Source organism: Cupressus sempervirens, chromosome 3 (genome assembly GCF_028749045.1).
Source record: "Cupressus sempervirens isolate cs-2001-9-10 chromosome 3, ASM2874904v1, whole genome shotgun sequence".
Lineage (NCBI taxonomy): Eukaryota > Viridiplantae > Streptophyta > Pinopsida > Cupressales > Cupressaceae > Cupressus > Cupressus sempervirens.
The window spans coordinates 609,329,254-609,357,075 of record NC_143120.1 but is presented as its reverse complement, the minus strand read 5'-3'; the positions used below and the strand labels follow the sequence as shown (position 1 = coordinate 609,357,075).

General features: G+C 33.7%; 1 protein-coding gene across 1 annotated transcript in view; it reads right to left on the bottom strand.

The window, feature by feature from the left end:
- The window catches only part of LOC149568152 (SNF2 domain-containing protein / helicase domain-containing protein / HNH endonuclease domain-containing protein), a 288,465-nt gene that overhangs the window by 84,147 nt on the left and 176,496 nt on the right, over positions 1–27,822 (bottom strand). Inside the window, exon 12 of the mRNA XM_089821153.1 lies at positions 5,293–5,403. Within this exon, the coding sequence (XP_089677279.1) occupies positions 5,293–5,403 (111 nt within the window). The remainder of the gene's footprint in view (positions 1–5,292; positions 5,404–27,822) is intronic.

The window sequence follows — 27,822 nt, the reverse complement described above, 5'->3', positions numbered from 1 at the left end:
CTGAGAGTGTCATAACCCTAAATTTGTTATTTATCATTAGTTATGTCAATAACTATAATATAAATAAATCAAAGAAGAGATTATAACATCACTATTGATTAGTGCCAAGTAAACTACCATTACTAACATTGGTCAAAACAAATACTATCAATTATAATAATCATTAATGACACATAAATTAATTGTTTATTAACTACTAATGTATGACTCAGAGTAATCAATATTATCAATACAATATCATTTTTACAAATATAATTATAATATCGATGATAAATTATTATAATCGTATTAATCTAATCATAATCAACTTGATCAATTCCAATAACATTTATCGAGCCCCATTATGGGCTATGAAACGGAACAAATCTATTAAATAAACATGAAAAGTCACCGACGAGTATATAAAGTTGGGGTCATAACAATAGGGGAGATATTATGGAGTGTAAAAGATGGTACAAAAGCAACAAATTAATTACCGACCATATAAAATAGGTGAACCACCAAAGAATAGATAAAATAAGGCATTTGATATGAAAAAGAATTTTGAAGACCATCGACATTATAGTCAAAATATTATATATTTCAACTAAGCTCCGAAATTGTAGGAGGTAGCACCACGTAAGATATAAAGGATGAGTTTTAATATTTCCTTTTAACATTGCTAATGAGTATGATATTATATATATAGATAGGCTTATATTTATTTATTCACTCTATTTATATCTATAAGAATAAATGTGCATATAAAGAATATTAGGAAAATTTCAAAGAACAATATGTAGACGACCATTAAAGTTTATTTGAAGTGCATTAGATATTATATTTATTATTGAAGAAAAAATAAATCAAAACCGCATAGTGCCAGTATAGGAAGTCAGATCCTCGTAGGAGTGGCTATCGTGTCAGTGTGAGAGATGAGTAACCCTGTATAAATGACTAAGATGGAATCTCATAGTGTCAATGAAAGGAGTGAGATCCTCATCTAAATGGCTATCATGCCAGAGAGAGAGATGACTAACCCTATATGAATAGCTAGATGGGAAATGAATAATATTGTGTCAATCCATTGGACTAATACCATGGAGATTGAGGAAATCATTGCCATGGGGTATGTGACGCGTTAAGGTCTCCATCTAACCATCATGATCAGGATTAGTTGATAATCTACATGTGCCAAAATATTATGCGAATATTCTAATAATGTCAAGTTTCAACATAGGAAAATGTGATTAACCTTGGATAGAGGATGTCCCATCCAAAAGGAACCTTAATGGAAGCACTCCATGGGAAGAGGGCGGAATAGCTAAGAGTTAGGAAGCCCGATCTGGACACGTGATTAAGGTTGGGGATAAATAAGAGGGTAGAATAGTATAGCTAGATTTGTTCTTTTTATGATTCAAATGATTGTTTTGCGAGTATTACTTGTCCCAAGATAACCCTAATAGTGGGGACGTTAAAAAGAATATATTGAGTTCCGTCCCTCGAACATAGTACACATTGAGGAAAACAAGATTCCTGCCAACAGACTAAATCTAAATGTTGTCGTTGCTGACAATAGTGTACTCTTCCCCTCCACCAAAAATAACTAAATTTAAAAAAGGTCGGTTGTCAATGAACTAGTCTCTACAGTGGGTGAAATGACGAGAGGCACCTAAATCAATGTACCAGGCAAAAGACTTCACATGATCTACAGGTCTTTTAGCTATGAAGTTGTAAAAGGCAAAATTTGTATGCTCAATGTGCTCTGCATGTTTGCTTTGGGCTGCAAACCAGATTGCTTCAACTTGGGCAGCTAAAAGCATTTCCAACATTCATCCTTCATGTGACCATATTTGTGGCAGTAGTTTTATTGAATATTCTTTTCCTTGAAGCCTTTTGATGTTGGAGTAGAGAACTTTAGCCGAGAACATTGTTGTGTATGAAACTTGCCCTTATCCTTCTAAAAGGACTTACCAACAAAGGCTTACTCTCTAGAGGTGGAGCTAAAACTACTACCAAACTATTGTTTTCACCCATCTTGCTGAAGCAAAAGTATGCAAAGATCTGTGAACTTGAGATCAAAAATGATAGAATGGATGTTGAGTTTCGATAAGAAGCTTGTAGGACTTGGGTAAATCTTTGAGGGTTATTACCACAATGTCTTCCACCATCTTACGTCCAATGGAGAACAATTGATCGTTGATATCTTGAATCTTATTCAAGAGTTCCTAGAGCAATTTATGCTCATCCACGACAATAGAAAACATAGTGTTCTTGAGAAAGAAGGCCCTAGTTTTGTCTTGTCAAATGGAATCCAAGATTGTTGATCATCAACTACAGATAATTTGAGACACATCACTGCCTCCCGATTATCCTCCCAATTATTCTGATCCCACGTATCCTGATCAATACCAACTGCAATCGAACATTGTATAACACCCAAAACAATATGATCAGTATTCCTATATTCAAAGATCGTTAGCATCTGCTGCCTCCACGTGCCATAATTGTGACTATTGAACTCATGATTTCCCTTGAGCAGAATATTTATTTGAGATTCCATGGCATATTTTTCAGTTCAATCATGAATCTTTTAAGGCATGTACTTTGAGGAAAAAAATCAGAAGATCTAGAATAAATGAAGAGGTGGCCAGAAGAGTGCGAGAAATCCCAGAACGAATATGTTGTTGGATTTTGGCTCAACTCGCTCAAAAATCCATGCATGAAAATCGAGGTACCCCAAAAAAATTGACACCCAGTTGACCTCTCGAAAAGACCAAAAATCTTTACAAAAGTTTGGATTTGCTACAAAAATTAGGGTTTCAAACAAAAACGTCTTGGGCTGAAAAAATCTTCGAGATGGCATAAGTTGCAGGAAATATGCAATTACTAGGCACGGATCTGCAACTAAGGATTTGAGAAACCCTAGACAACACCAAACACTACCAAATAATGGCCATAAAAGAACCACATCCCATCCAAAAACACTACAACACGATCAAGCCCGATTTCAAGAAAAAAGCGCAAGAAAAACACCATGAAATTGCGTCCAAATAGGATGAATGATTTACAAAAAGGAATGCCACATTGTTGGTTGTAGAGTTCACGCGACCAACTAGAGCTTTCATCCAAAAACATAGCTAAGAAAATCACAACAAAAGACAAGGAATTGTTGTCGGGAAAAAACAATCAGAGGAGGAAAATAACTCGAAACCATAGACGAAATATGCGACAAAACAATGTTCTGCCTACGAATTTTCCAAAAAAACTAGTCTCGAAAAATTTAAACAAATAACTTACAAAGGGATTTTATAAATTTTTCAAAAAAATTTAAATTAGCTATAATACCATATTACAAAGTAATTGGTAAAATACATGCTTGTTATTAACAGTGCTTAATATATCAATATATACAAATTAATAAATGATGTTTCCTTACGAGATGATCGTAAAGAATAGAAACATATTATTCTACCTAGCAATAAACTAAAGCTAACTAAATATTAGAAACATTCCAATATTTACAATAGATTACAAATAGCTAACCATTAAATAATAACATATTTTAATAGAAGCTATCTATTATCATAATAATAACTTCAATTATGATCTATATCATTTTATTATGATTATATCTGGACACATGGTAGATAGGCATAGTTGTGTATCCCACATGCCTATGTTGTTACATTGAAACTGACCACGAATACTGACCATGCAGAATCCCAAAACACTTTTCCGATCAAAACAAGGCCCTCTTGATTACAAATCCAGCAAACAAAACCTATTAGCTTTAATTCAAGTCATAGTCACTCAAAACGACCTACTAGAATTTGGGCATGTGCTTCTAGTTTGAACAATGTAAAGGATAAACTGATCTAACATATATAAACACACAATTTAAGTTTGTCACTAAGATATGTTTCTCTTTCACAAATAAAACTAGCAACCACCGAGATCATGCATTTTACACATCAAATTTCAAGCTTGTGGAAAAATGTTTCACATTGATTTTAGCAAAGTTTAATTTTGTGAGAAATTATATTAAAAAATAAACTTAAAACTCACAACCCTAACCCTAAAAAATTTGCTCGGCACATGAAGGTGCCGAGTGCCAATTTTACTCGGCACTTGATGGTGCCGAGTGGCAGGTTGCTCGGCACTTGAAGAAAAGTGCTCGGCATAGGAAGGTGTCGAGTGCCAGATTTACTCGACACTTGATGGTGCCGAGTGACAAGCAACAGGTGCCAAGTGAACTCAGCACAAAGAGGAGCTCGGTAACAATAGATGCCGAGTATGCTCGGCAACAATAGATGCCGAGTGAGCTCGGCTCCAACTGAGAAATTATAACTTAAGAGATTTCAACGTGAATGCTTTCACCATTAAAACCAGAGAGCCAAAGCTTTAAGCTTTCAACCAAACTTGTCAAATCCAATGAATAGAAGATGAAGAACAATAGATTAACTATGCTGCTTGCTTTCTATTCAATCTTTCATTAAACTATTACAAAATCTAGGAGCATTCGGCTTCAACCAAAAAACCCTAAAATGTTAAAACTTCAAACTTTCAATAAACTTTAAACTTTAAACCTTAAACTTGCAGCTCTAATGGCTGCATACAATGGTGCCTAGAGCAATCACTGCTTCAACAGGACGAATCTAACAATGACAAACTTACAGAGTGACCAGGGGAAGCACATGCAACTGCAGGCACAAACTTCTTTCCTTCTTCCTTCTCTGCTCAGCTCTGCAACTTCTCTCTGATCTGCTTGATCTGCAAATTCTCTCAATGAATGAATGTAGAAACATTCCTTTTGTCATATTCTTCCTTTCCCTCTCAACGTTCAAATTTCAAACTCTCACCTACCAAACATGAACGCCTGTCGTGACCTAACAGGGTAGATGGGCGTGGGGCTCGAGGACAACCTGCAGGCGTTGACGTTTAATTTCCAACAAATTTGTTGCAGTCTAGAATAACGTAAAGTTAGAACACTATAACGGCACTGACTATGTCATTTCCAAAACGCATATTACTCTGCCAAGAGCCCATAACAAATAGATATGAAAATTATAACATGATCTAAAGGAGTAGCATTATCTAGAGACATAAGTAAGTCACTATTATAAGTGAAACCTTTTAAAATGCCAGTCTGGATAATAGATCATGCTCCTAAAAAGTATATGAAAATGGCTTAGGAACGTTGATATTTGATTATTTCAGTTTATATGAAAGGAAAACTAAAAATACAACATCACCATATCTTTCAAATGATATTCACAAGTATAGTTGTCCTTAATAGATGCAATTTAAAACCTGAATCATTTCTGAAGCTGATTTGGGTAGTTCAACAAATGCAATACTTTGAGCTGTTGAGAAGTCAAGGCCCACACCGCCAGCTGTTATACCAATAATTGCAATCTTAACCTGCAGTTAAACAAAATACGAAAAAAGAATATATTAAAGCATTTCAAGCAGCCACACAAACATTAACAGCAGTTTCACAGAATGAAGAAAGACTATGTCAGCTATGCGGTCAATTACTACACCAAATTTCTTCTCTTTTAATTATCACCCATATCTTACTGATCATGTAAGTCAGAAAATAAATGAAGTGAATGCAATATCCACATGTAACAAAAAGACAACTAAACACAATCTGGCTTTGAATGATTTGAGCATCACTATAGAATTGTAGTCATCTATGTATCAAAAAACAAGCACAAAAATTATTAATGCATTGAATAAGTTCTATTGTGCAAAACATTTACAACTGACATCAAACAACTGAAAATATAAACAAAGAAATCACTGGAAAATAATGATACTTATTGTATTGTTAGAAATTACATGTTAAAAACAAGAAAAGAATGAAATTAATATTAAATTTAGCCAAAATGGTAAGGAACGCCATACAAGATCAACTTGTCAACAACTTGGCATGGTATCCAGCCTAATTCAGATTCATGCACTATGAAGACTAAATATTACAGTCCATGACCATAAATCTATATAAAGAAGTAAATTAACAATAATGTGTAATAGATACATCCAGTAGATAATATATAACAAATAATTATAAGATAGTGTGGCACATAACATGTCTCTCATCCAGAAAAGAAAAGGTCGCAAAGGTAATGATAACCATTAAGATGAGAGTTGCAGAAACTAGAAACATGGAGAACTAAAGAAGTAAATTAGGATAAATTCATCCATTATATCCTTTGAAATTAAACAAGTCCAATCAAATCTCCGTGCATATGATTATAGTATACCTAACCATAATAATCTGAAAAGAAGTTCAAAACATCGCCGGTTTTCAATTTGATGTGAATATTCATATCCAGATTATCAAAAATGACAATTAGTATGATTTGGATGATGATAAATTTCTATGCTAGAATGGACTCAAGTGAATTAATAGCAACAAAAAAATCATCTATACTTAGAAGAATTTCTGTGTTTGCAAACTCTCCAAATACTTGTAAAAATACTGACGTGGGTAGAAAGCTGGTTAGAACCCAATTTTCACGTATTTTTTGCCATAAAACCATGCATTTTCTCTTCCAAGATGTCAATTTTTAATTTAGTACAGTTTCTAATTAATTTTTGCAAAATAAATGTTTCTTTAAAAAAATTTACAATTTAGCTATGTTACCCCAAGCTTTGAAGATGGAGGCTTAGGCTAAGATGTTTGTAGGATGTTTTGTCCCTCAAAAAAGGGAATGTTAATAAATGTTCATGTGAATGTATGTGTTATATGTGTGTGTGTATATATATACACATGCATATTTACAAATATATGTGCATACATATATATATACCTATATATACACACGCACGAGCACAGACATGAATATCTGAAGTTTCAAATATATTCATGAATCATATTACATTATAACATTCATTGTATGCACAAAATAAATTTTATACATCTAAAACAATGATCATTCATCAAATCATCATAGAACATAGCATCCAATGAATCAAATGACAGTTAAATTTCAACTTCATACATTCATTAATATAGTTCATTGAAACAATGAAAAGTACCATATCATCTATCAAAAATGCACAAAGGCTGCAAGTTTCAACAAAAATGAAAAATTAAAGACTTAAAATTGTCATATCATACATCAAGATTCAATTATCATTGTTCGATGTATCATATAATGTCTGAAGATTCAAAGTCTCAAACTTCAAAGTCAAAATGAAAACAAAGATATTATGTTGCTGCCCTTAAGATCTAGTCTAAGAATGCTAAGTTTTTCTCAGACTTAAACACTCAAACTGTAGATGTTTACCAAAGACTTCAAGAATTCACAATTACCTTTTTTCATATAAAACCATGCATTTTCTCTTCCAAGATGTTAATTTTTAATTTAGTACAGTTTCTAATTATTTTTTGCAAAATAAATGTTTCTTTAAAAGATTTTACTATTTAGCTATGTTACCTCAAGCTTTGAAGATGGAGGATTAGGCTAACACATTTGTGGGCTGTTCTATCCCTCAAAAATGGGAATGTTAAATATATGTTCATATGAATGTATATGTTATATATATACACATATATATGTATACATATGCACATTTAGAAAAATATGTGCAAGCATATACATATATACCTATATATACACACGCACGAACACACACATGAAAATCTTAAGTTTCAAATATATTCATGAAACATATTACATTATAACATTCATTGTATGCACAAAATAAATTTTATACATCTAAAACAATGATCATTCATCAAATCATCGTAGAACATAGCATCCAATGAATCAAATGACAGTTAAATTTCAACTTCATACATTCATAAATATAGTTCATTGAAACAATGAAAAGTACCATATCATCTATCAAAATGCACAAAGGCTGCAAGTTTCAACAAAAATGAAAAATTAAAGACTTAAAATTGTCATATCATACATCAAGATTCAATTATCATTGTTCGATGTATCATATAATGTCTGAAGATTCAAAGTCAAAATGAAAACAAAGATATTATGTTCCTGCCCCTAAAAATCTAGTCTAAGAATGCTAAATTTTGCTCAGACTTAAACACTCAAACTGCAGATGTTTATCAAAGAATTCAAGAATTCACAATTAGCTTTTTTCATATTCTAAAAGCAGCAAAACAAAAAGATTATTCACTTAAGCATAACTTTGTTCACTTCGGCCAAATTATACATTTATAGAATTATCTTACTTTTTGCCTCCTACCACGAGAAATGATCATCTATACTCGCGAAAGTCATAGGATAGCTTGGTCACCGCCAGTTGGCCCAAAGAAAATCAAAAGTGTCTCAATCGTTGATTCACCATCCTTGCTTTTTTGGACAATTTCTAGAAAAAAATGCTTTATAGGGCACTATTTGGAAACATTTCAAGTCATTCCCCCCCACCCACAAAAACATTCTCATTCCAAAATGGGGGCATTCAGGGTTGTAATGTGTTTTAAGGACCCAGTGCTATTTAGTACTTTCTAAGCTACTAAGTTTTTGTTGAGGTTTTGTCAAGTTTTTGCCATGTTAAAACTTTTCAATGTGACAAGTACTCTTTGAATCATAGTTCATGAATTCTAAGAGTAACAATTTTATTGAAACTATTGGCTAAAAGTTGTGTGAGTCGCTATGACCACAATTTGCAAAACTTTAACTTTAGGCAACGTCAAAGCTCCCTTCTTACCGTACGTGGCATTAATAAGGACTTGACTGAAATTATAAAAAGGGTGGAATTCACATTAATTACTCTTTTTTAGGAATGATTTGGAAACAACTACAAGTTTCAAACTTCTTTTAAAAAGTGTTTATTGCTACGACAATATTGGTGGCTCAAGGGTTGACATAAGAACAGAAAAAAGACAACGATCTACTTTATACTTGGTGAAATAGTTATACAAACACAATGTTTTTTGCACATATTCCCAATGCAGATTCTATAATCTGAATAAATTGTAAGGCACAAAGTCTTTCAATTCTAAGAAACTTCAATTGAACACTAAAGAGATTTACGCAAAACAAACCATAAGCTGAATCAAAGATAGATTCATCAATGCAATATAAGAATACACCAAAAAAACTCAAGCTTGACAACAAACTTTGACAACACACACTACTTTTATTCAATTAAAAAAAACTTCCATCGTGAAACACAAAGACTCCAAATTACAAAAAAACTTCAGCATAGCCTTATTGAATGAAATAAAAGATGATAATTACAATGGGCTCACTCCATTATATAGGTGTGAATTGAAGAAAAGGTGGACAAATAAAGGAAACCCCTTAACCACCTTTGACATATTCAAAGTTACAAAGCCTAATGCACTTGCAATCTGATTACATGTTGCTACTATTTAGGTGAAAGTTTGGCTTTGTTACAACTTGTTCTCATCCTACACGTAACCTATCCATCATGGAGCATCATGTACCAGCATGAAGACCAAAAAAGGATGATGTAGTAAAACTCATGTCTTGTCAAACACTTAGTTTATTTTCATCATGCATTTTACAATTTTGTAATTCACAAATTACATGTAAATGGGAAACAAGTGGTAATTGCAAGTGACCCATTCACTTGCATAGTCATTGCATGTAATCAAATTGAACGTCAAGTACATTAGGACTTGTGATTCCAATAAGTCAAAGATAGTTGGGGGATAGGCCAAATTTTGTCTGGTATCTCCCATCTTTCTCTCTTAGCCCCTCACCTATATATAGGAGGGTGTCTAAATATAATTGGATATCTTTTGGCAATGGAAGAATCTCTGTTAATTTGTACGTGCAATCTAAAACTTTGTGTTTGTATGTAAACTAGATTGCTTTAACAAAATAAGCAAGTTATTTTAAGACTTTGTGACAATCCAAATTGTTGTGAGGACATTTTCTTGAGTTGATTGTGAGTTTCTGTAATGTCCGCATTTTTAGCAGGTTCCTACAGTTGGCCAGGTCAGTTCACCATCACAACCCTTGTGAGCTAACAATGGGATTTGAGCGTCTCAGTTGTGTGGTTATAGGCTTTCCATCAACCTATGGTGTGTTTTGGCTCCATTTGAGAAACTTACTATTTATAGTAAGTCAATATGTTGGTTCCAATTCGCTCAACTGAGTTAGAGGAGTTGGGTGATGCTCTCAATTTTTATTTCAAGCTTCTAATTTGAGCTCCAAGAATCTTGGAGGGAGTGTCTATTAATAGTAAGTCACCCCGTCAGGTTCATTCATCATCTTTCATCATCAGGATCACTTAGGTGTTGTCAGATTTCAATTTTGATGCTTCTTCAGCTGTTTTCACAAGACGAGTTAAATATTATAATTATTATTATTCCTCTAAATATGTTGAGGTTATTATTTTTGTTGATGTTGTTTGTTGGTCAGCTCAGTATCATAGCTCATTGGAACTGGGACAAAGAGTTTAACTCATGGGAACAAGAAATAGTGGCCTTTCGTGTCAGAATTTTAAGTTATGGTGGAAAAGGTCATTTTCGGAGCAAAAAAAATTAATAAATTAGTTTATAATGGCATTTTATTATATTTTAATGTAGTGTGTGGGAAGCTTCTTAAGTGAAGTTCACCTAGGAAATATTGTGCCATTTGGAGATTATAAATATTAGCCCATTTAATGAGTAAAGCATCCGATTATTAATTTGTCTATTTGGTTGTCGTCTTTGTCACATATTCCAAGCTTGTTTCCTGTCCCCTTGCTGAGGTATAAGGGTTTGAAGCTGAGAGGTACACTGCATCACTGCTAAGGTATAGTGAATTAATTCTGAAAATTGTTTGTCTCTCCTTACTGTTCTGATTGTGGCTGGGAGTTTACATTGTAATGAATATTGTTTGGAGTTGTTTACAATTTGCTGCTGCCTCTACTTTCCTACCATACATGCTGACCCTGGGGAAGTTTGCTGACTACTAAAGAAATTGAAGCTCATAACATCTGATCTGGACACCATTATTGTTTATTTCTGCGCCTAATTTCTTGAGAGGAATTGATTATCTTTCACAATTGTGATTACTGGCAAGAGGAGCAGGTTTATGCAAGTGTAATTGTCCGATTTGGAAGGGTTTGATAACAGCGATTATAAGTTTCAAACCTGCATTTTTGTTTGGGACTGTTGTGTATGTTGGAGGCTCCATTGTGGCAAGCAGTTCATATAATATTTATCATATCAGATCTATATCAAAGTTATTGCAATCTATCCAAGTTCCATTTAAGATCACTCAATTTAATTATACAATTGTGAATTTCAATGTGATAAATTGTAATCGAGTGGGATTGATTGCTAATGAATAAACTTAGAGGTTTGGTGTGAATCATTTCTCATTCCACAGCTATCAATGAGTAAAGTCTATAGGGCAGAACTGTATGTCCATAACTCGCTTTCATCTGTGCAAATGACTTAGAACCAAATAATTCCGAATATAAGCTCGTCATTGCATTCTCTAGTTGGTGTTTGAAATTTTAGAATTTCATTTGTACAGTCAGAAGTGTTTGACAAAATGACATTTTATTGATTAGCAAAGAGAATTGATGTTCGTTTGAGGTCATAACCAATAGGTTAAAGTTATAACTGGCTAGGGGTTATTACAGTTTCGGAGCCTTGTTCGCCAAGATTTTGAATTCAAGAATTGTTGACTTTGACTTGCATATTGTATCCAGATTTATAGTTCAATATGAGTTTTTCAAAGACTTTGTGTTGCATAAGGAAAAATTATTACCATTGTTAGTGGCTTCAAATACTTAAGGCTGAAAGACTTTGAGCTTCAGTATTAATTAGTTTCATAGAATTTAGTAAGTATTTGGTGAGAAACTTTGCGCCTTACGACTTATTCAAATTTTTAAATCATCATTTAGGATAAGTCCAAAAAACTTTGGCATTCTACAACTAAAACCAATATGGAGTTTGGTGTTCTTCTTACATCAACCCTAAGCCCTTGATATTATCATAGGAATAGGCATTTTTTGTTACTTTTGAAAGTTCTAGTTGCTTGCAAATCATTCCTGCACAAAAAAAAAGAGAAATTGATTAAGAGAGCAATCCAGTTTGTAATTTAAGTTAAGCATCTCATGGAGCCACCTTCAGTAACAAGTGAGTCTCCTCTATTATTAAGAGGAGAGAAATGTCATGGGACATTGCCTAGATTTACAGTTTTCACAATTGTGATCACAACGAGTTGCAAAACTTTTACCCATAGTTGGCATAATCGCCGAATAATCGGCGAGTTTCTACTAATCGCCGAGTTTTTGGGATTGGCGAGTTTTTCCCAAATTTAATCGCAAGAAAAAATCGCCGAGTTTTTGCAAAAAATCGGCGAGTTTTTCAAAAAAACTCTTTTTAAAATTTATTATTTTTTTTTTTTGTATATTTTTTAAAAAAAAAAAAAATTTCTTTTGTTAAAAACAAAAGGCAAAAAGCCTATATATATTATGTAAGATAGAGAGTTACAATATGCTAGTAGAGCTAGGAAGAGGAAAATGTGATTGTAATGATGTTTTTACTTCTAGTTTGACACAAATTATTTACTATTATGCTTCCCGCCATCAGCATTCAGCATGAGAATGTGATTTTGTACCCACTATGCATTTATATATATCTAAACTCCTGCTTCTTTCTTTTGTGTTCTCTATAATGAACTCATTAGATGCATCTTCTCATTGAAATTTGCAAAAAAATGTATTTTGAATTAAATTTTAGCGGTTTTTTTAGGTTCCCGAGTTTTCCCGAGTTTTTTTTTTAAATGGCCAAGTTTTTCCCGATTAAACTTTTGGGGGGCTCGGCGAGTTTTTGGATTTGGCGAGTTTTTGGATTTGGCGAGTTTTCCAACTATGCTTTTACCCAATAGTTTTTGGCAACTTTGGTGGAGACACAATATGCATTTGAAAGCCTCATGCTTTAATTTGAAGTATACTTGTGTCCTATTCATTGTAATTTATTTGTTTTAGCTTTTGAAGCTTTTACCAAGAACATGTAAATTTTTGCGCAAGCTCCCTGGGGAAATGATTTTGGTCCATTCAGTTTTCCTCTACCTCTACATGCTTTTCTTGATGATCTGTAAACTCTTTATTATAAATCACTTACAATTTTAAGATTCACTATGATACAGATTTAATATAAAGATCGTAACCAAAATTGCTTGTGAACTGAGCAAATAATACTTAGAAATGCAAAAAATAACTAAGTAAATAGAAACATGCATCCAAAAGAACAAGAGACAAAGAATTTGATTTCAGAGTTCACCAAACTCTAGCTATGTCTCTGTATCCGCAAACTTGCAAGATCGATGCCATTATTATGACGCAAAACTTATACATCACCATGGTCTTCCATGGAGTTACAATATGCTTCCTGCTTCCACACTACGATGACAAGAACTTGCTAGCAACACGTTCATGCCTAGCTCCTTCGTAACTTTTTACAATGCTAAGCAATAAAACTGTAACTCTCTATCTCTCTCAACAAGAGTATATGAATACAATGCGCATTAAGCCTTTACAATTATGGCATAATGTCATGAAAAATACTCTCAAGAAAAATATTAAGTTGTTATCTCATAGTATGAGACCACTTAATTTTCTAGAGCATATTCTCCATAATTCTCCTTTTTGGAATTACAAAGACTTACTCCAAATCTTATTGTAAAAAAATGAGTCTACCCTCTCTCGCAATTTCATCTCCCTTTTGTAAATAATAATCTCCATATTTGGCTTCTAACCAAATAACTATTTCCCCCATTTAACCATAACAAAATAACCTTACTTTTTAACAAAATATTTAGCTCAATAATCTTAAAATAAGATAATGCTAAAACCATTACAAAGACCACCCAATACTGTCATATTTGAAACATAAATGTAGAGATTGAATGATGATGAGTTTAAATCACCGTGCCATTTAACGGGTTGGCTATTTTCTAATTTTGTTTGTTAACTCAAAAAGAATATCTGCGTAATCTTATCCCAAATATAGTGGGCAGATGTTTTTGGAAGAGCAGATTTTTAGGAATATAGTGGGTGGTTTCTTGTTTTGGGGTAAAAGCATAGATCTGTGTCACCATTTAGGATACCAAAACCTGTTTTGGTCAAATCTCATTTCTCTATCAAAACTAAAAAAATTTCAAAAATTGAAAATACCTTTTTATATATCTCAGATTCAATATCATCATTATATAAATTTTTAAGTGTTTTGATTAGTTATAACATGTTATAATCTCAAAATATTATAAGTCAATATTTCAACATTTCAGAAGATGCTCCTTCATAAAAGGGAAAAAAAATAGTAAATCATATCAAAAAAAATTTAAAAATCATATTTATCTCTAGAGGAGAGAATCCTCTTCACGAATATGTAATTTTTTTTCAAGAAGGTATAGATTTGATAGGGAAGTTTTGATGGGAGGAAAAAACTATTGGATTCTGATAAGGTCGAACTTGAGTACTTATAACAAAGAAAATATACATCAAAAATAATTATTTCTTTTTTTGTTCCCTAGCTATACATGTCATCTATAAGATATTTTTAAATCAGAACAAAAAAGGATGATTTGCATATACTTGTTTGACAGGAACTACACCCTATATATTTTATAGTTAAAAAAGGGACTTCAAAATAAAATAAAATGAATAAATTCTTACTCAAAAAAATTATAGGCATAAAATTCATCCAATTCTACACATTTCATCAGCTTGCATCATCTTCATATTCTAAACACAAATACCATTTTTTTTTGTCATTAATGTTGAACTGTCGCATTCTGATATCCCCTTTTTTTATAAAAGGTGACACAGGCTTGTGCTTTTACCCTTTGGACATTTAAATAAGCTATTTCACATTTCAAAAATAGAGTTAGATATGTGGGGTATTGTTGTAGCCATAGGATGATAATAAGGAGACGTAGTGTTCAAACCTCTATATCATATTTTTTGTTGTCTCAATCAATAGATAAGACTGTCATCCAAGTGCCATGTGGTAATAATTTATTGAACCATGGGTGAACATGTGTCATTATCCTCTTGGATTTAAATAGTGATAAACATCTTATAGATAGTCTTTAGATTTGATATGGATAGGAGTATATGATCTTTAACATAATCTATGATGATTTTCATAGCTTTATTATTATGTCGTTTACAAATTATTTTATCTGGTTCATTTTCAGGCATTGTTTTATTTTCTTCCACGTATGATTCTAATTCAAGTTCTCGAAGGATAATAATAATTCAAATTTTTCATCACATGAAGTTTGAAGCACCTTCAAGTTTATCCTCAAGCCTCACATTGTTCACCATGCTTGCAACTTAGAATTAATTTTAATAGGTTTCAAATTTGAGTGGTAAACAATTATTTAAACTCTATCAACTAGGCTTTGATACCATGTGAAGGAATGATCTCTAGCAGAGTAACAAAATGAATGATTCTAATATTGCCCAATTGGAAGTCGGTTATGTATAACTGTATGTTCAAATCTAATATTGATTGTGCATGTTTAGTACTATTTTAAATGCTCAGAATTAATACCAAGATATAGATGAAGACCTTAAGATAAGACTAACTTAAAGCAAGGCATATACTTCAGATTGAATGCAGATATATTAATGTTTTATTTGCTGCAAAGAATACTACTTCTTGTCGTTGATTGATCATCTTCTTCTTCAACAGTAATTAATATAAATAGATAGGCAGTAGTCGTATTCATATAGAGACATGACTCTACCTGGCTATTGCCACGTAGGGTCATATCCCTATGTGGACATGACTGCTCTGTCGAACGTAGGATTATAAACATAATTAGTTAAGGAGCTTGATCATTTACAACATGCCAATAGGGACATATACAAGATGCCCAATTACTATGAAGGGTGCCCGATCATAGTAGGAATAATTTCAGGTGAGCTTAAGAAAGAGATCGAACTGTCATGTAATGTGGTAGTAACTTGTGTTAAGTTTGTATGTGTGTATGTGCGTGTCTATATATATATATATAGACTATTCTGATTTACTATTGGCTTCAATTCAACTGAAGCTAAATACTTCAACATTATTAAGCACCACAACTTTTGAATGCTCAACCATGGAAATCTTATTCTTAAACAAAAGATGTAGGAAAAATACAACTATACACATTGTTTTAAGTAAAATAAGAGGCCTTTAAATATACTTCCCTATGTTTAATTTAAAAAACATTAAAATTACTGAAAAACGGGGAGAGAATCCTCACACAATTGTATGAAATTGAAATTTTCTAAACGAAGCGTGGCTACGAAAAAGATTGATGTTGATAATATTGTTATGATAAAATGATACTTATAGCATAATACGCATTGTAAAATTCTAACTATTACTCCCCACGACAAAAATTATCACGAATGTAATTTTTAACAAAGAAACAAATCTAGGTATATATCTTAAATCTACATTTGTCAATTCAATCGAAAATTCGCAATCCCTTCAAACTAAGGTTATTTAAAATCTAAAGAAAAAGCAGGCCATGGACTCTTATAGTGTTCGTGATCAATTCGGGTAGGGGGCTCGGTATGGGTTAGTTGGATAAATAATATTTCCAAGAGGAAACACATAATAAGTTCAAACCCATTCAACATAGACCTTATGTTATCATCCAATAAGTGTCCAAAACCAATTTCCAACTTAGTCTTCCAACATGGTTTGACATTGGTGTAGTCAGGATAAGAGATTCAAATGAAAGATGGCCTATTCTAGAAGCCCACACACAGACGCACAACAAAACACACAATAGAAGCAACAAAGTGCAACAGCTGAAATAAACTATACTAGCTATCTATAGCATTATTCAACATGCTTACTATTGGACTAATTAGGTAATCACCTCAATGATTAATTACCTATGTCCTCTAGCACTTTATTACACTTAAGCTAAATTTTGAAATGTTGTTCTCTTATGAGATTAACCTAATTATGTCATGTTGTCTCATACAATGGGATGAGCACACTAGTCATGATCGAATCTTATAAAATCCTCATCTAGGATTTTTTCTGGGTTTTATCTATTGACTTTTATATGTACTCAATGTACTCATTGGTATCTGTCTTGTTTAGCCAATTCATTACAAGTTAATCTCACTATCAAATATTTATTTAAGTCTATATCTCAAAAAGTTTCAAAGCACACAATCGAGGTTTTTTCTCTTCATATGTGATAGGCCTTTTGGTTCCATGTAATTGCAGGGAGCAAGGGAACTTTCTCTCAATTTATAGATGGCATCAAAGCTCACTATTTACTCTATCATCGTATTTGGAAGCCAAATCTATGGCTTTTAGTTCTCTTTTTGCGAGACCTAGCCATGAACAAATAATTGACTCATTATGGAGTGAAATATTCATCACTATTAGATATAAAACAACCAAAAACATAAGGAATATGAAAGAATTACTTCACAAATAACCTCATAAATAACAGTAATATCAACTTCTAATATATCACTTAAAGATATTAAACATTTATAACAGATGCAAACATGAAAGCACAAAAACACTAACACAATTCACACCACGATTTATGTGAAAACCCAAATTGGTAGAACCAACAAAGAAGCTAGTTCTCATGAAATGAACACATGATAGGCTGACACCAGTTAAGGTGATTTTTACAAAGCCTCACTAGTAGTTTTGATCATTGCAGCTTGATTATCTATCAGTCAGTCTAACTACATTTTCAATGACCCTTGGATTCTTTACATGATGACAAAATATAGCAAAGGGAAGGAGTAGGTCAAAATGGGAGTCACAAAGTTTGCAACAATTTTATTAACATTGCAAAGTATTTTCCTTTAAGGCCTTTCAAGCAAATAATTGTGAGTTAAGCATAGCTAGACTCAAGTTATTCAAAGAATCTTGACAGAGAAAGTGTTCCATCTGTTGTCTTCAACAATGAAAGAGCATGAATCCTTACAAAAAATTGTCAAGGTAACTTGAGAACTTGAAACGTAGGGTATTTAAAATTTTTAAAGTTCAAGTCTTTATGTTAATTTGTAACTCTTACTATTAATGATAATCCTTTTCTAATTTTCAATTGTAGCTATCAAATCCCTTGGTTCCCCTTGGTAGAGATGTGTATCAAACCCAAATGGGGTATCTTTGTGAGGCCATGGATAGGGACAAAGAAGTTATCAATATATCTATAATGGCGACAATCTCAAATTTGACACCACATGTAAACTTATTGACAAGATGTGGAACAATCAACCACCAATCCATTAATGTGGCAAGGTACTTCCTCAACCCTCATTCTTATTTATCTTCATCTTACTCAAATCCCAATGGAGAGGTAATGGACGGCTTTGTTGAATACATGTATTGTGAGAAATATAAAATAAATTTAAAACTCACAACCCTAAACCTAAAAATCTATTCGGCACAAGAAGGTGTCAAGTGCCAGTTTTTCTCGGCACTTGATGGTGTCGAGTGAGCTCAACACACAAAGAAAAATGCAATAGGTGTTGAGTTAGCTCGGCACTCAAAAAAAATGCTCGGCAACAATGGATGTCGAGTAAGCTCGGCTCCAACTGAGAAAAAATTATTACTTAGAAAAATTCTAACGTGAATGCTTTCACCATTAAAGCCAGAGAGCCAAGCTTTAATCTTTCAAACGAATTTCTCAAATGCAATGAATAGAAGAGGAAGAACAATAGATTCAAGTATGCCTACTTGCTTTTCCATTCAACTGAGATTTAAACTATTACAAAATCTGGGAGCATTCGGCTTCAACCAGAAAAACCCTAAAATAACCCTAAACTGGTAAAACTTGAACAAATTCAATACTTCAAAAAACTTTAAACTTGCAGCTCTAATGGCTGCATACAATAATGCTTGGAGCAATCACTGCTTCAACAGGTCGAATCAAACAAACAATAAACTTACAGAATGACCAGAGAAGAAACACGTGCATCTGCAGGCACGAAATGAACTTCCTTTTGTCTCTGCACTCTGACGATTGGATTTGCTGATCACTTCTCTCTTCTTCCTTCTCTACAACTTCTGATCTGCTCTTCCTCTAACTGGTCGAATGAATGTGTGACATTCCTTTTTGTCTTCTGACCTAAAACGTTTTTCCCTCTCATTTTTCAAACTCACCTATCGGCAATAAATATTTTTGAACATTCTGCAATCCATCAGGTGGTAGGTGGGCATTTGGCTCCAGGGGCAAGACAACCACCACATTAAATTTCAACACTCCCCCTTTGTCCCGAGCCAAACAAAACAAGGATCACTGCTGATCCATATCAACTACACCAAGACACTCTCTTGAGTATACAAAAGTTCCAATACCTAACAGCTTTGTGAAAATGTCTGCTAGCTGCTGCTCAGACTTACAAAATTCCATCTTGATATCCTCATTCTCCACCAACTCTCTGATGAAGTGATATCTGATCTCAATATGCTTGCTTCTACCATGGAAGACTAGATTCTTGGACAATGCAATTGATGAGATGTTGTCACAATAAATTGTGGTTCCATCCTCTTCTCTTTCATTCAAATCTGTCAAGATCCTCCTTAACCAAATAGCTTGACATGTTGCTGCATTTGCTGCTATGTATTCAGCCTCTGTTGTAGATTGAGCAACAATAGGTTGCTTCTTGGATGCCCATGAAATTGCACCCGATCCCATATGAAACATGTATCCGGAAGTGCTCTTCCTATCATCTAAACTTTCAGCCCAATCACTATCAGTATAACCTACCAACTTGAATTCATTTGATGTAGTATACAAAATTCCAAATCCCCTGGTACCTTTCACATACCTTAGGATCCTCTTTCCCGCTTGCCAATGGGAATCCTTTGGTGTTTCCATAAATTTGGAAATCAGACTTACTACATGCATTAGGTCTGGCCGAGTTGCAATTAAATACATTAAACTTCCAACCATACTCTTGTATAGTGTTGGATCCACTCTTTTATTGTTGTCTTCTTTGCTCAACTTCAGACCTACTGCCGTTGGTGTGGGGGCTGCCTTACTGTTCTGCATTTTAAATCTCTCCAAGAGCTGCCCTGCATATTTTTCTTGAGAGATGAAGATGCCATCATGCATTTGTTTTACTTCTATGCCTAGAAAGTATTTCAAGAGACCTAGGTCTGTCATCTCAAATTCATTTTTCATGGCCTCTTTGAACTCACCAATTAGAGCCTTGTCATTACCAATAAAAATCAATTCATCTACATATAAGACAATAATTAACACATTTCCATTTGCTTCCTTGATGTAGAGAGTAGGCTCACCATTGCTTTTGCTAGAGCCATTGCTCATTAAATATGAGTCAATCCTACTGTACCATGCCCTTGGAGCTTGCTTGAGCCCATAAAGAGCTCTCTTCAATCTATATGCTGTGTTCTCTTCACCTGCAACTTCATAACCAAGTGGCTGCTCCACATAGACTTCTTCTTTCAATATACCATTTAGGAAGGCGAATTTCACATCCATTTGAAATACCTTCCATTTGTGTTGAGCTACAATTGCTATGACAACACGCACTGTTTACACTCTTGCAACCAGGGCATAGGTCTCATCATAATCTCTGCCATATTGTTGTTTGTAGCCCTTGACTACCAGCCTTGCCTTATGCCTATCAATCTTGCCTTCAGCATTGCATTTGGTCTTATAGACCCATTTCACTCCAATCACTTGCTTCTTGGGAGGCAATTCAGTTAGCTCCCATGTCTCATTCCTTTCTATAGCATCTATCTCCCCATCCATGGCCTTACACCATTTCTTCTCTTTAATAGCTTCTTCAAAATATATTGGATCACTATGAGAAAATAATGCAAAATTAACACTCTCATCATAATCTTCATACCTTTCATCTTGGTATATCTCCCTAAGACTCTTGGTCTTTCTTGGTAACAAGGAGGAGAGTGTGGGATCAAAATCTCCACTGCTGCTGCTTTGCCGACTAGCTCGATCTTCACTGTTACTCGGCACTGACACTCGGTCATGCTTAGAGGAGCCCGGCAATGACTGAGGTTGCTTGCCTTTTCTTCTATCTGCTCCTCCTCCTTGTTGTTCATCAGCATCTTCTTCACTCATAATTGGCACTTTACTTGAAGTGCTTGGTGACTCATCAATTGGTCCATACCATGACTGATTTTCAAGAAATTCCACATCTCTTGAGAGAATCATCTTGTTGTTCATTGGGTCATACAATCTGTATGCCTTTGATTCTGAGTTGTACCCTGTGAAGATGCACTTCACACCTTTGTCATCCAATTTCTGCCTTTGCTCTTTAGGCACATGTGCATATGCAACACATTGAAACACCCTTAGGTGCTCAACTATCCATCTTCCTCGTGACCATGCTTCCATTGGAATTCTATCACGGACTACCTTTCTAGGACACCTATTATTTAGGTAAACTGTTGTTGCCATAACCTCTCCCCAAAATTCAGTTGGGAGACCTTTCTCTTTCATCATGCTCCTTGCCATTTCAACAATGATCCTGTTGTTTCTTTTAGCCACTCCATTTTGCTGTGGTGTATAACTGGCTGTGAGCTCTTTTTTTATGCCATGTTTCCTGCAAAAGTTTACAAAAGAATTGGAGGTATACTCCCCTCCTCTCTCTGATCTGAGGATCTTCATATAATGTCCACATTCTCTTTCAACCTAGGCTTTAAATTCTACAAATTTATCAAATGTTTCAGATTTATTCTTTAAGAAATACACCCATGTCCTACGACTGAAATCATCTATGAATGTCATAAAATAAGTACTCCCCCCAATGGAAGTAACTTGCATAGGACCGACTAGGTCAATATGCACTAACTCTAATGGATATCTAGCCCTCCTAGAATTTTCAGAATTAAAGGGAAGCCTATGTTGCTTACCCAAAATACAAGCCTCACACTTGTCACATGAATTTCCTATACGTGGCAAACCTTCTACCATTCTTTTATTTGACAATAAATATAAACCAGCATAGCCAAGATAACCATACCTGAGGTGCCATAGTCATGAGGGGTCTTCAATCACACTCCTTAGAGTTGATTGTGTGGAAGGTGCAGCACTAACTTGAGATGAGAAACATGTCTCTATCTTCAAGGGAAACATTTTGTTCTTTGTCATTTGAACTACTGCAAGTAAATTTTTGCTCCCATCCTTTTCTTGGATGACACACCTGTCATTTTCCAATTGCACTTTGTATCCATTTTGAATGAGCTGACCAATGCTCATCAAATTGTGCTTCATACCAGGAGCAAAATACACATTTTGTATTTCCTTCTTCTCACCTTTCTTAGTGCGGAGCACAATAGATCCCTTGCCTACTACTGGTAGGGTTCCATTTTTGCCCATTTTAATCTCAGATTTGAAACTCTTGTCAATGACTGAAAATAAAGTTTCATTACCACTCATGTGGTTGCTACATCCACTGTCAAGGTACCAAACCTCAAGCCTTCCTTCTTCACCAACATTACACATGATGAAGGCAGTGGCATTGTTTCCACTTCCCATATTCAAATCAACCACATTTGCTTGTCCTGACTGATCATTTTGTTTTTTCTAACATTCACTTGCATAATGCCCATATTTATGACAGTAGTAGCATTCTACATTACTCTTATTTGAGTTATAATTTTTCTTACCTCCTCTTGAAGTATTTTGTGAGCTACTTGCTCCATCTGCTCCTCCTGAGCTTTCTGCTGTCCGCCATTACCTCGGCCTCTGCCTCTGGAATTTCTGCCTGAGCCATTTCTTCCTCTCCCCCTTCCTCTTGGATTTGACTGAGCCTTAAATGCTTGCTATTGGGAAGAAAAAGATGCAGATCTATTGATTCTATGCTCATGGGTTTGAAGAGTACCCATCAACTCATCCATTGTCAAAACAGTTAGGTCTTTTGCCTCTTCTACGGTCATGACCAAATTGTCATGTTTATGAGGTAAACTCCTCAATATCTTTTCCACTATCTTCTGCTCTTGATAGTCTTCTCCATTTGATTTCAGTTGATTAATCACATTGAAGGTCCTTGAACTGAAATCTACAACTGATTCATTTTTTTTCATCTGAAGGTTCTCAAACTCCCTCCTTATATTTTGTAGCTTTATAGTACAAACTTTATCAGTTCTCTTGAAGTTTGTCTCAAGGATATCCCATGCTTCTTTTGCATAATTTGCTACTGCAATCTTAGGGAATACTGTCTCTGTCATTGCTGTTTCAATCAAACTTAATGCTTTTGCATCTTTCCTCCTTGAATCTTTCAAATGAGTCTCTAGTGGATTTGTGAGAGCAGCATACTGAGTTGGGTTTGTCACATCATTGAACCCATTTATAACAAACTCCCATAAATCATTTGCAACCATTATGATTTTCATCTTCTTTGCCCATGTATCATAATTTTGCCCATTAAAGGATGGTGGCTGCTGCCATATCTTTCCTGTATCTACTGCCATGTCAAATATCCCAAGAAAACAAATGCCCTAACTCACTATGGATGTGGGGCCTCAATGCTCTGATACCATGTAAGAAATATAAAATAAATTTAAACTCACAACCCTAAATCTAAAAATCTATTCGACACAAAAATGTCTCGAGTGCCAGTTTTGCTCAGCACTTGATGGTGCCGAGTGACAGGCAACAGTTGCCGAGTGAGCTTGGCACACAAAGAAAAATGCAGTAGGTGCCGAGTTAACTCGACACTCAAAGAAAATGCTCGGCAACAATGGATGTCGAGTAAGCTCGGCTCCAACTGAGAAAAATTTATAACTTAAAAAAATTCTAACGTGAATGCTTTCACCATTAAAACCAAAGAGCCAAGCTTTAACCTTTCAAACGAATTTCTCAAATGCAATGAATAGAAGAGGAAGAACAATAGATTCAAGTATGCCTGCTTTCTTTTCTATTCAACTAAGATTTAAACTACTACAAAATCTGGGAGCATTCGGCTTCAACCAGAAAAACCCTAAAATAACCCTAAACTGGTAAAACTTGAACAACTTCAATACTTCAAAAAACTTTAAACTTGCAGCTCTAATGGTTGCATACAATAATGCCTAAAGCAATCACTGCTTCAACAGGTCGAATCAAACAAACAATAAACTTACAGAATGACCAGAGAAGAAACACGTGCATCTGCAGGCACAAAATGAACTTCCTTCTGTCTCTGCACTCTGACGACTGGATCTGTTGATCACTTCTCTCTTCTTCCTTCTCTGCATCTTCTAATCTGCTCTTCCTCTAACTGGTCAAATGAATGTGTGACATTCCTTTTTGTCTTCTGACCTAAAACGTTTTTCCCTCACATTTTTCAAACTCACCTACCGGCAATAAATATTTTTGAACGTTCTGCAATCTGTCAGGTGGTAGGTGGGCGATTGGCTCCAGGAGCAAGACAACCACCGCATTAAATTCCAACATGTATCGTGTCCCCATTTTAAGGCAGAATTTTAATAATAATTAGATAATATAATATTATTAAGTAAATAATGATAAAATAATCATATAAATTAACAACTAAATTTTTTTCCTTCCATAATTTTTCTTTCAGCTTTTTGCATCCTAATGATGGATTACAGAGTGTGATTTGAAACGTTGATGTTAAAAATTTATGCACAATCAAATCCCAAAATTTATTTGCCATCATTTATGGATTCTGAAAATTTACTTAGAGAAATTAAATGTATATAATCTATTATCAACAGAAATAATATTTAGTATAAAATTTAAAATAATTAAATAACCATAAAATTATAATGCATGAATAAATAAATAAAATTAAATACAAGACAGAATATTATAGAAAGTATGTTACCTTTCTAAATAGGATTTAATAATGAACATAAAGTAAATAAGTAAATAAATAATATAATATAGACTAATAAAAATTCACTAAACCTAATGAAAAATCAAGAGATATATAACAAAGCGATGTGACTCCTACAAAGTAAGATATTAAAGGGACGAGATTTCATCTTAAAGAGGAAGAAAGAAGAGAAGAGAGGAGCTAAAGAAGGATTAATGGAATAGGAAAGGAATGAGAAGAAAACAACGGTCACTTTTTTCAAAGGGTTGCAATGATAGAAGGATGTGACACTTCAAAAGAGTTGTAATTATGAATGGTTATGGCTTTTTGAAAAGGTTGTCATTATGAAGTATTGTGACTTTTTGAAAGGATTATAATTATGAAGCGTTGTGCCTTTTCAAAGGATTATGATTATTAAAGGTTGTGAATTTCCAAAAGAACGTAGATGACAAATAAAAAAGATTTATAAATCACCACTGAATAAGAAAAAAAAGAGAATGGTATAAAAAGAGAAAAGATAATATGAAAACAAAGAGACATAATTGCATGCCTCTTGGCATATATTAAATGTGAGAAGCGAGGCAACTCTAAAAGGAGGCAAAGAAATCATAAAGGTATGTTGCATTATTAGTGCTACTTTCATAATCATTTATTTCTATGTAAGGTAAGTGCAAGAAGTTGGATTTGACTTTTGGGCAAAAAGTGAAGTGTTTTTCCTATTTTTAAGATTTCTTGTCAATTGATGTCAAAATTTAAGGCATTTAGAGATTGGAAATTTAAAAACATTAGAAATAAAAAATTTAGTGTTTAGAATCTACTTTTTGAATATGTAATTTACATGTGTACCCATATGATAGATTTTTTTTTTGGTATGGATTTTTAAAAACCACTTTTCCAAAATGCATGTTTCAGGACTATACCACACTCGTGTACAAACAACATAATTTGACACAAATAAATGATTTTTTGCAAATCCTTTTACAAGGAGTTACCTAATACACCTAAGATTGATGATAATATTTTTGCTTAAATTTTTTACTATTAAATATTAATTGGCTATAAAGGTAAATTTTAAAACCTCTCGTGTACGGACATCATAATTTGATCAAAATTTCATTTTTTTCAATAATTCTTTTTTTAACTTTAAAAGAATTTTATGTAGAATCAAATTGATGATATATAATTAATTTAAGAAAAATCATAAAATAAAAAAGTTATTAAAGTTTTAGTGAACTTTGCTATTTTACATTTAGGTACCATCTTTGATTAAAACATAATGCAAAAATAGTAAATAAAATCATAACACTATAAAATTTATATTTCTAAAATCAGGACAATGAGAACTCCAATGGGTTTTAGTTTCATAAAAAAAATTGATTGAGAAGACCCTCTAAAAATTATGGCAAGGCGCGAATTTGTCAGTTCAATGTCTTAGCCAAATCTTGAGAGGTCAAGGCATAGGCTTGCTCTCACCAAGCCTATCCCAAACTAAAATCTAAGGCAGGAGAAAAATTCCTGCCCCGTGTTGTAAGAAATGGGCACCCGTTATTTGAAATTCAAGAAACGGGTGCCTGTTTCAAAAAAGTAAAATCGACATTTAAAACACATTTAAAATCCCCAAAAAAAGAAATCTGAATTTTTAGAAATGAGTACCCGTTTCTAAAAAAAATCAAATTTTTTTCCAAAAACGAGTCCCTGTTTTTTGAAAATAAAAAATGATTATCCGATTTTTTTTAAATGGGTGCCAGTATTTTGTATTTCGGAACCTAATATTGGTACCCGTTTTTTTAAAATGAGTGCCCGTTTCTAAAAGAGCAAGATCTCAATCCTCAGACTTCCACGGAATTGAGACCCAACTTCTTGCTTCTACCCTGTAAACAAATCTTAAATGAGATATTATAATTGCATAATATATGAGACAATAAATGATCTATGTATGTATGTATGTAAGTATGTATCTGTAAATTATTCATTTATTCATATAAAATGTACACATGTGAAATTTCAAATGGATATGCATAGGTGATGTTATTTTTATTAAAATGTTTATTTCATGAAGAGATCAAGAGAGTCCCTTATGAAGGTAAGAGAGTGATTTCAAACATCTTTAGTGTTGGTATCAAAGATGGGCCTAACTCCCACCTAGATGGATATCATCTCTATAATGTCACTATGTGAGATTGATATAATATCCATCTAACATACATTCTTGAGATCGATATAACAATGTTGGTATGTGAGATTTATATAATCTCTATCTAACCAAGATGTCTAAGATTGATCTCATCTCTATAATGTTTGAATGTGAGATTGATATAATCCCGACTTGACTAACATGTTTGAGATTGATATAACAATGTTTCTATGCGAGAGTTATCTCCATGTGACTGACATGACTATGGGCTTGAATATTTCGTCTCTGTCAACATATGCATGTGTTAAGGGCCCTGGACAAAGGTTAACTTTTCTAGGAAGAACCTTGCAGAGAGTAATCCAGAGAAGACAATGATGTAACTAACGATAGTACTCAAATTGATGATATATCGTTCAAGACCTGAAGATCCTCAAGAGGATTAGTAATCCAAATTTAAAACATCTTTAAGGTTCGGGTTTAAGGTAGAGGGTAGAATAGTATAGTTAAACCTGTTTTTTTTAATTCTTACATTTATACTACAAATATTTCTTGTTTAACCATAAAACCAAGAACATTACATGCATTAGAACGTAGTGGGCAAGCTATTCTCTTTATACATGGCAAAGAGAAAAACAAACTCTGAAACCCCAAATACAATATTTAAAGGTTTCGAGTCTTTCACATCCATGATAAGTAGATAAAACCTTAAATATATTTTCACCTTGCTTTCTAACTCTTCAATATTTCATTTTGCAGATGCTTGGTGGTGAAATTGGGGAGGAAATGTTGCAAGTCTTATGTCAGCCTTATAGTTCATCCAATTCTGAGCACAATCGATGTTCAAAATCATCCACACGAAGAGGAGCAACAAGTTAGCAGAGAAATACCTCCAAGATCTTCTCTTTGTGTAACATAATCTTTAGTTGTGTATAAGAAAGGTAGAGGAAACACCA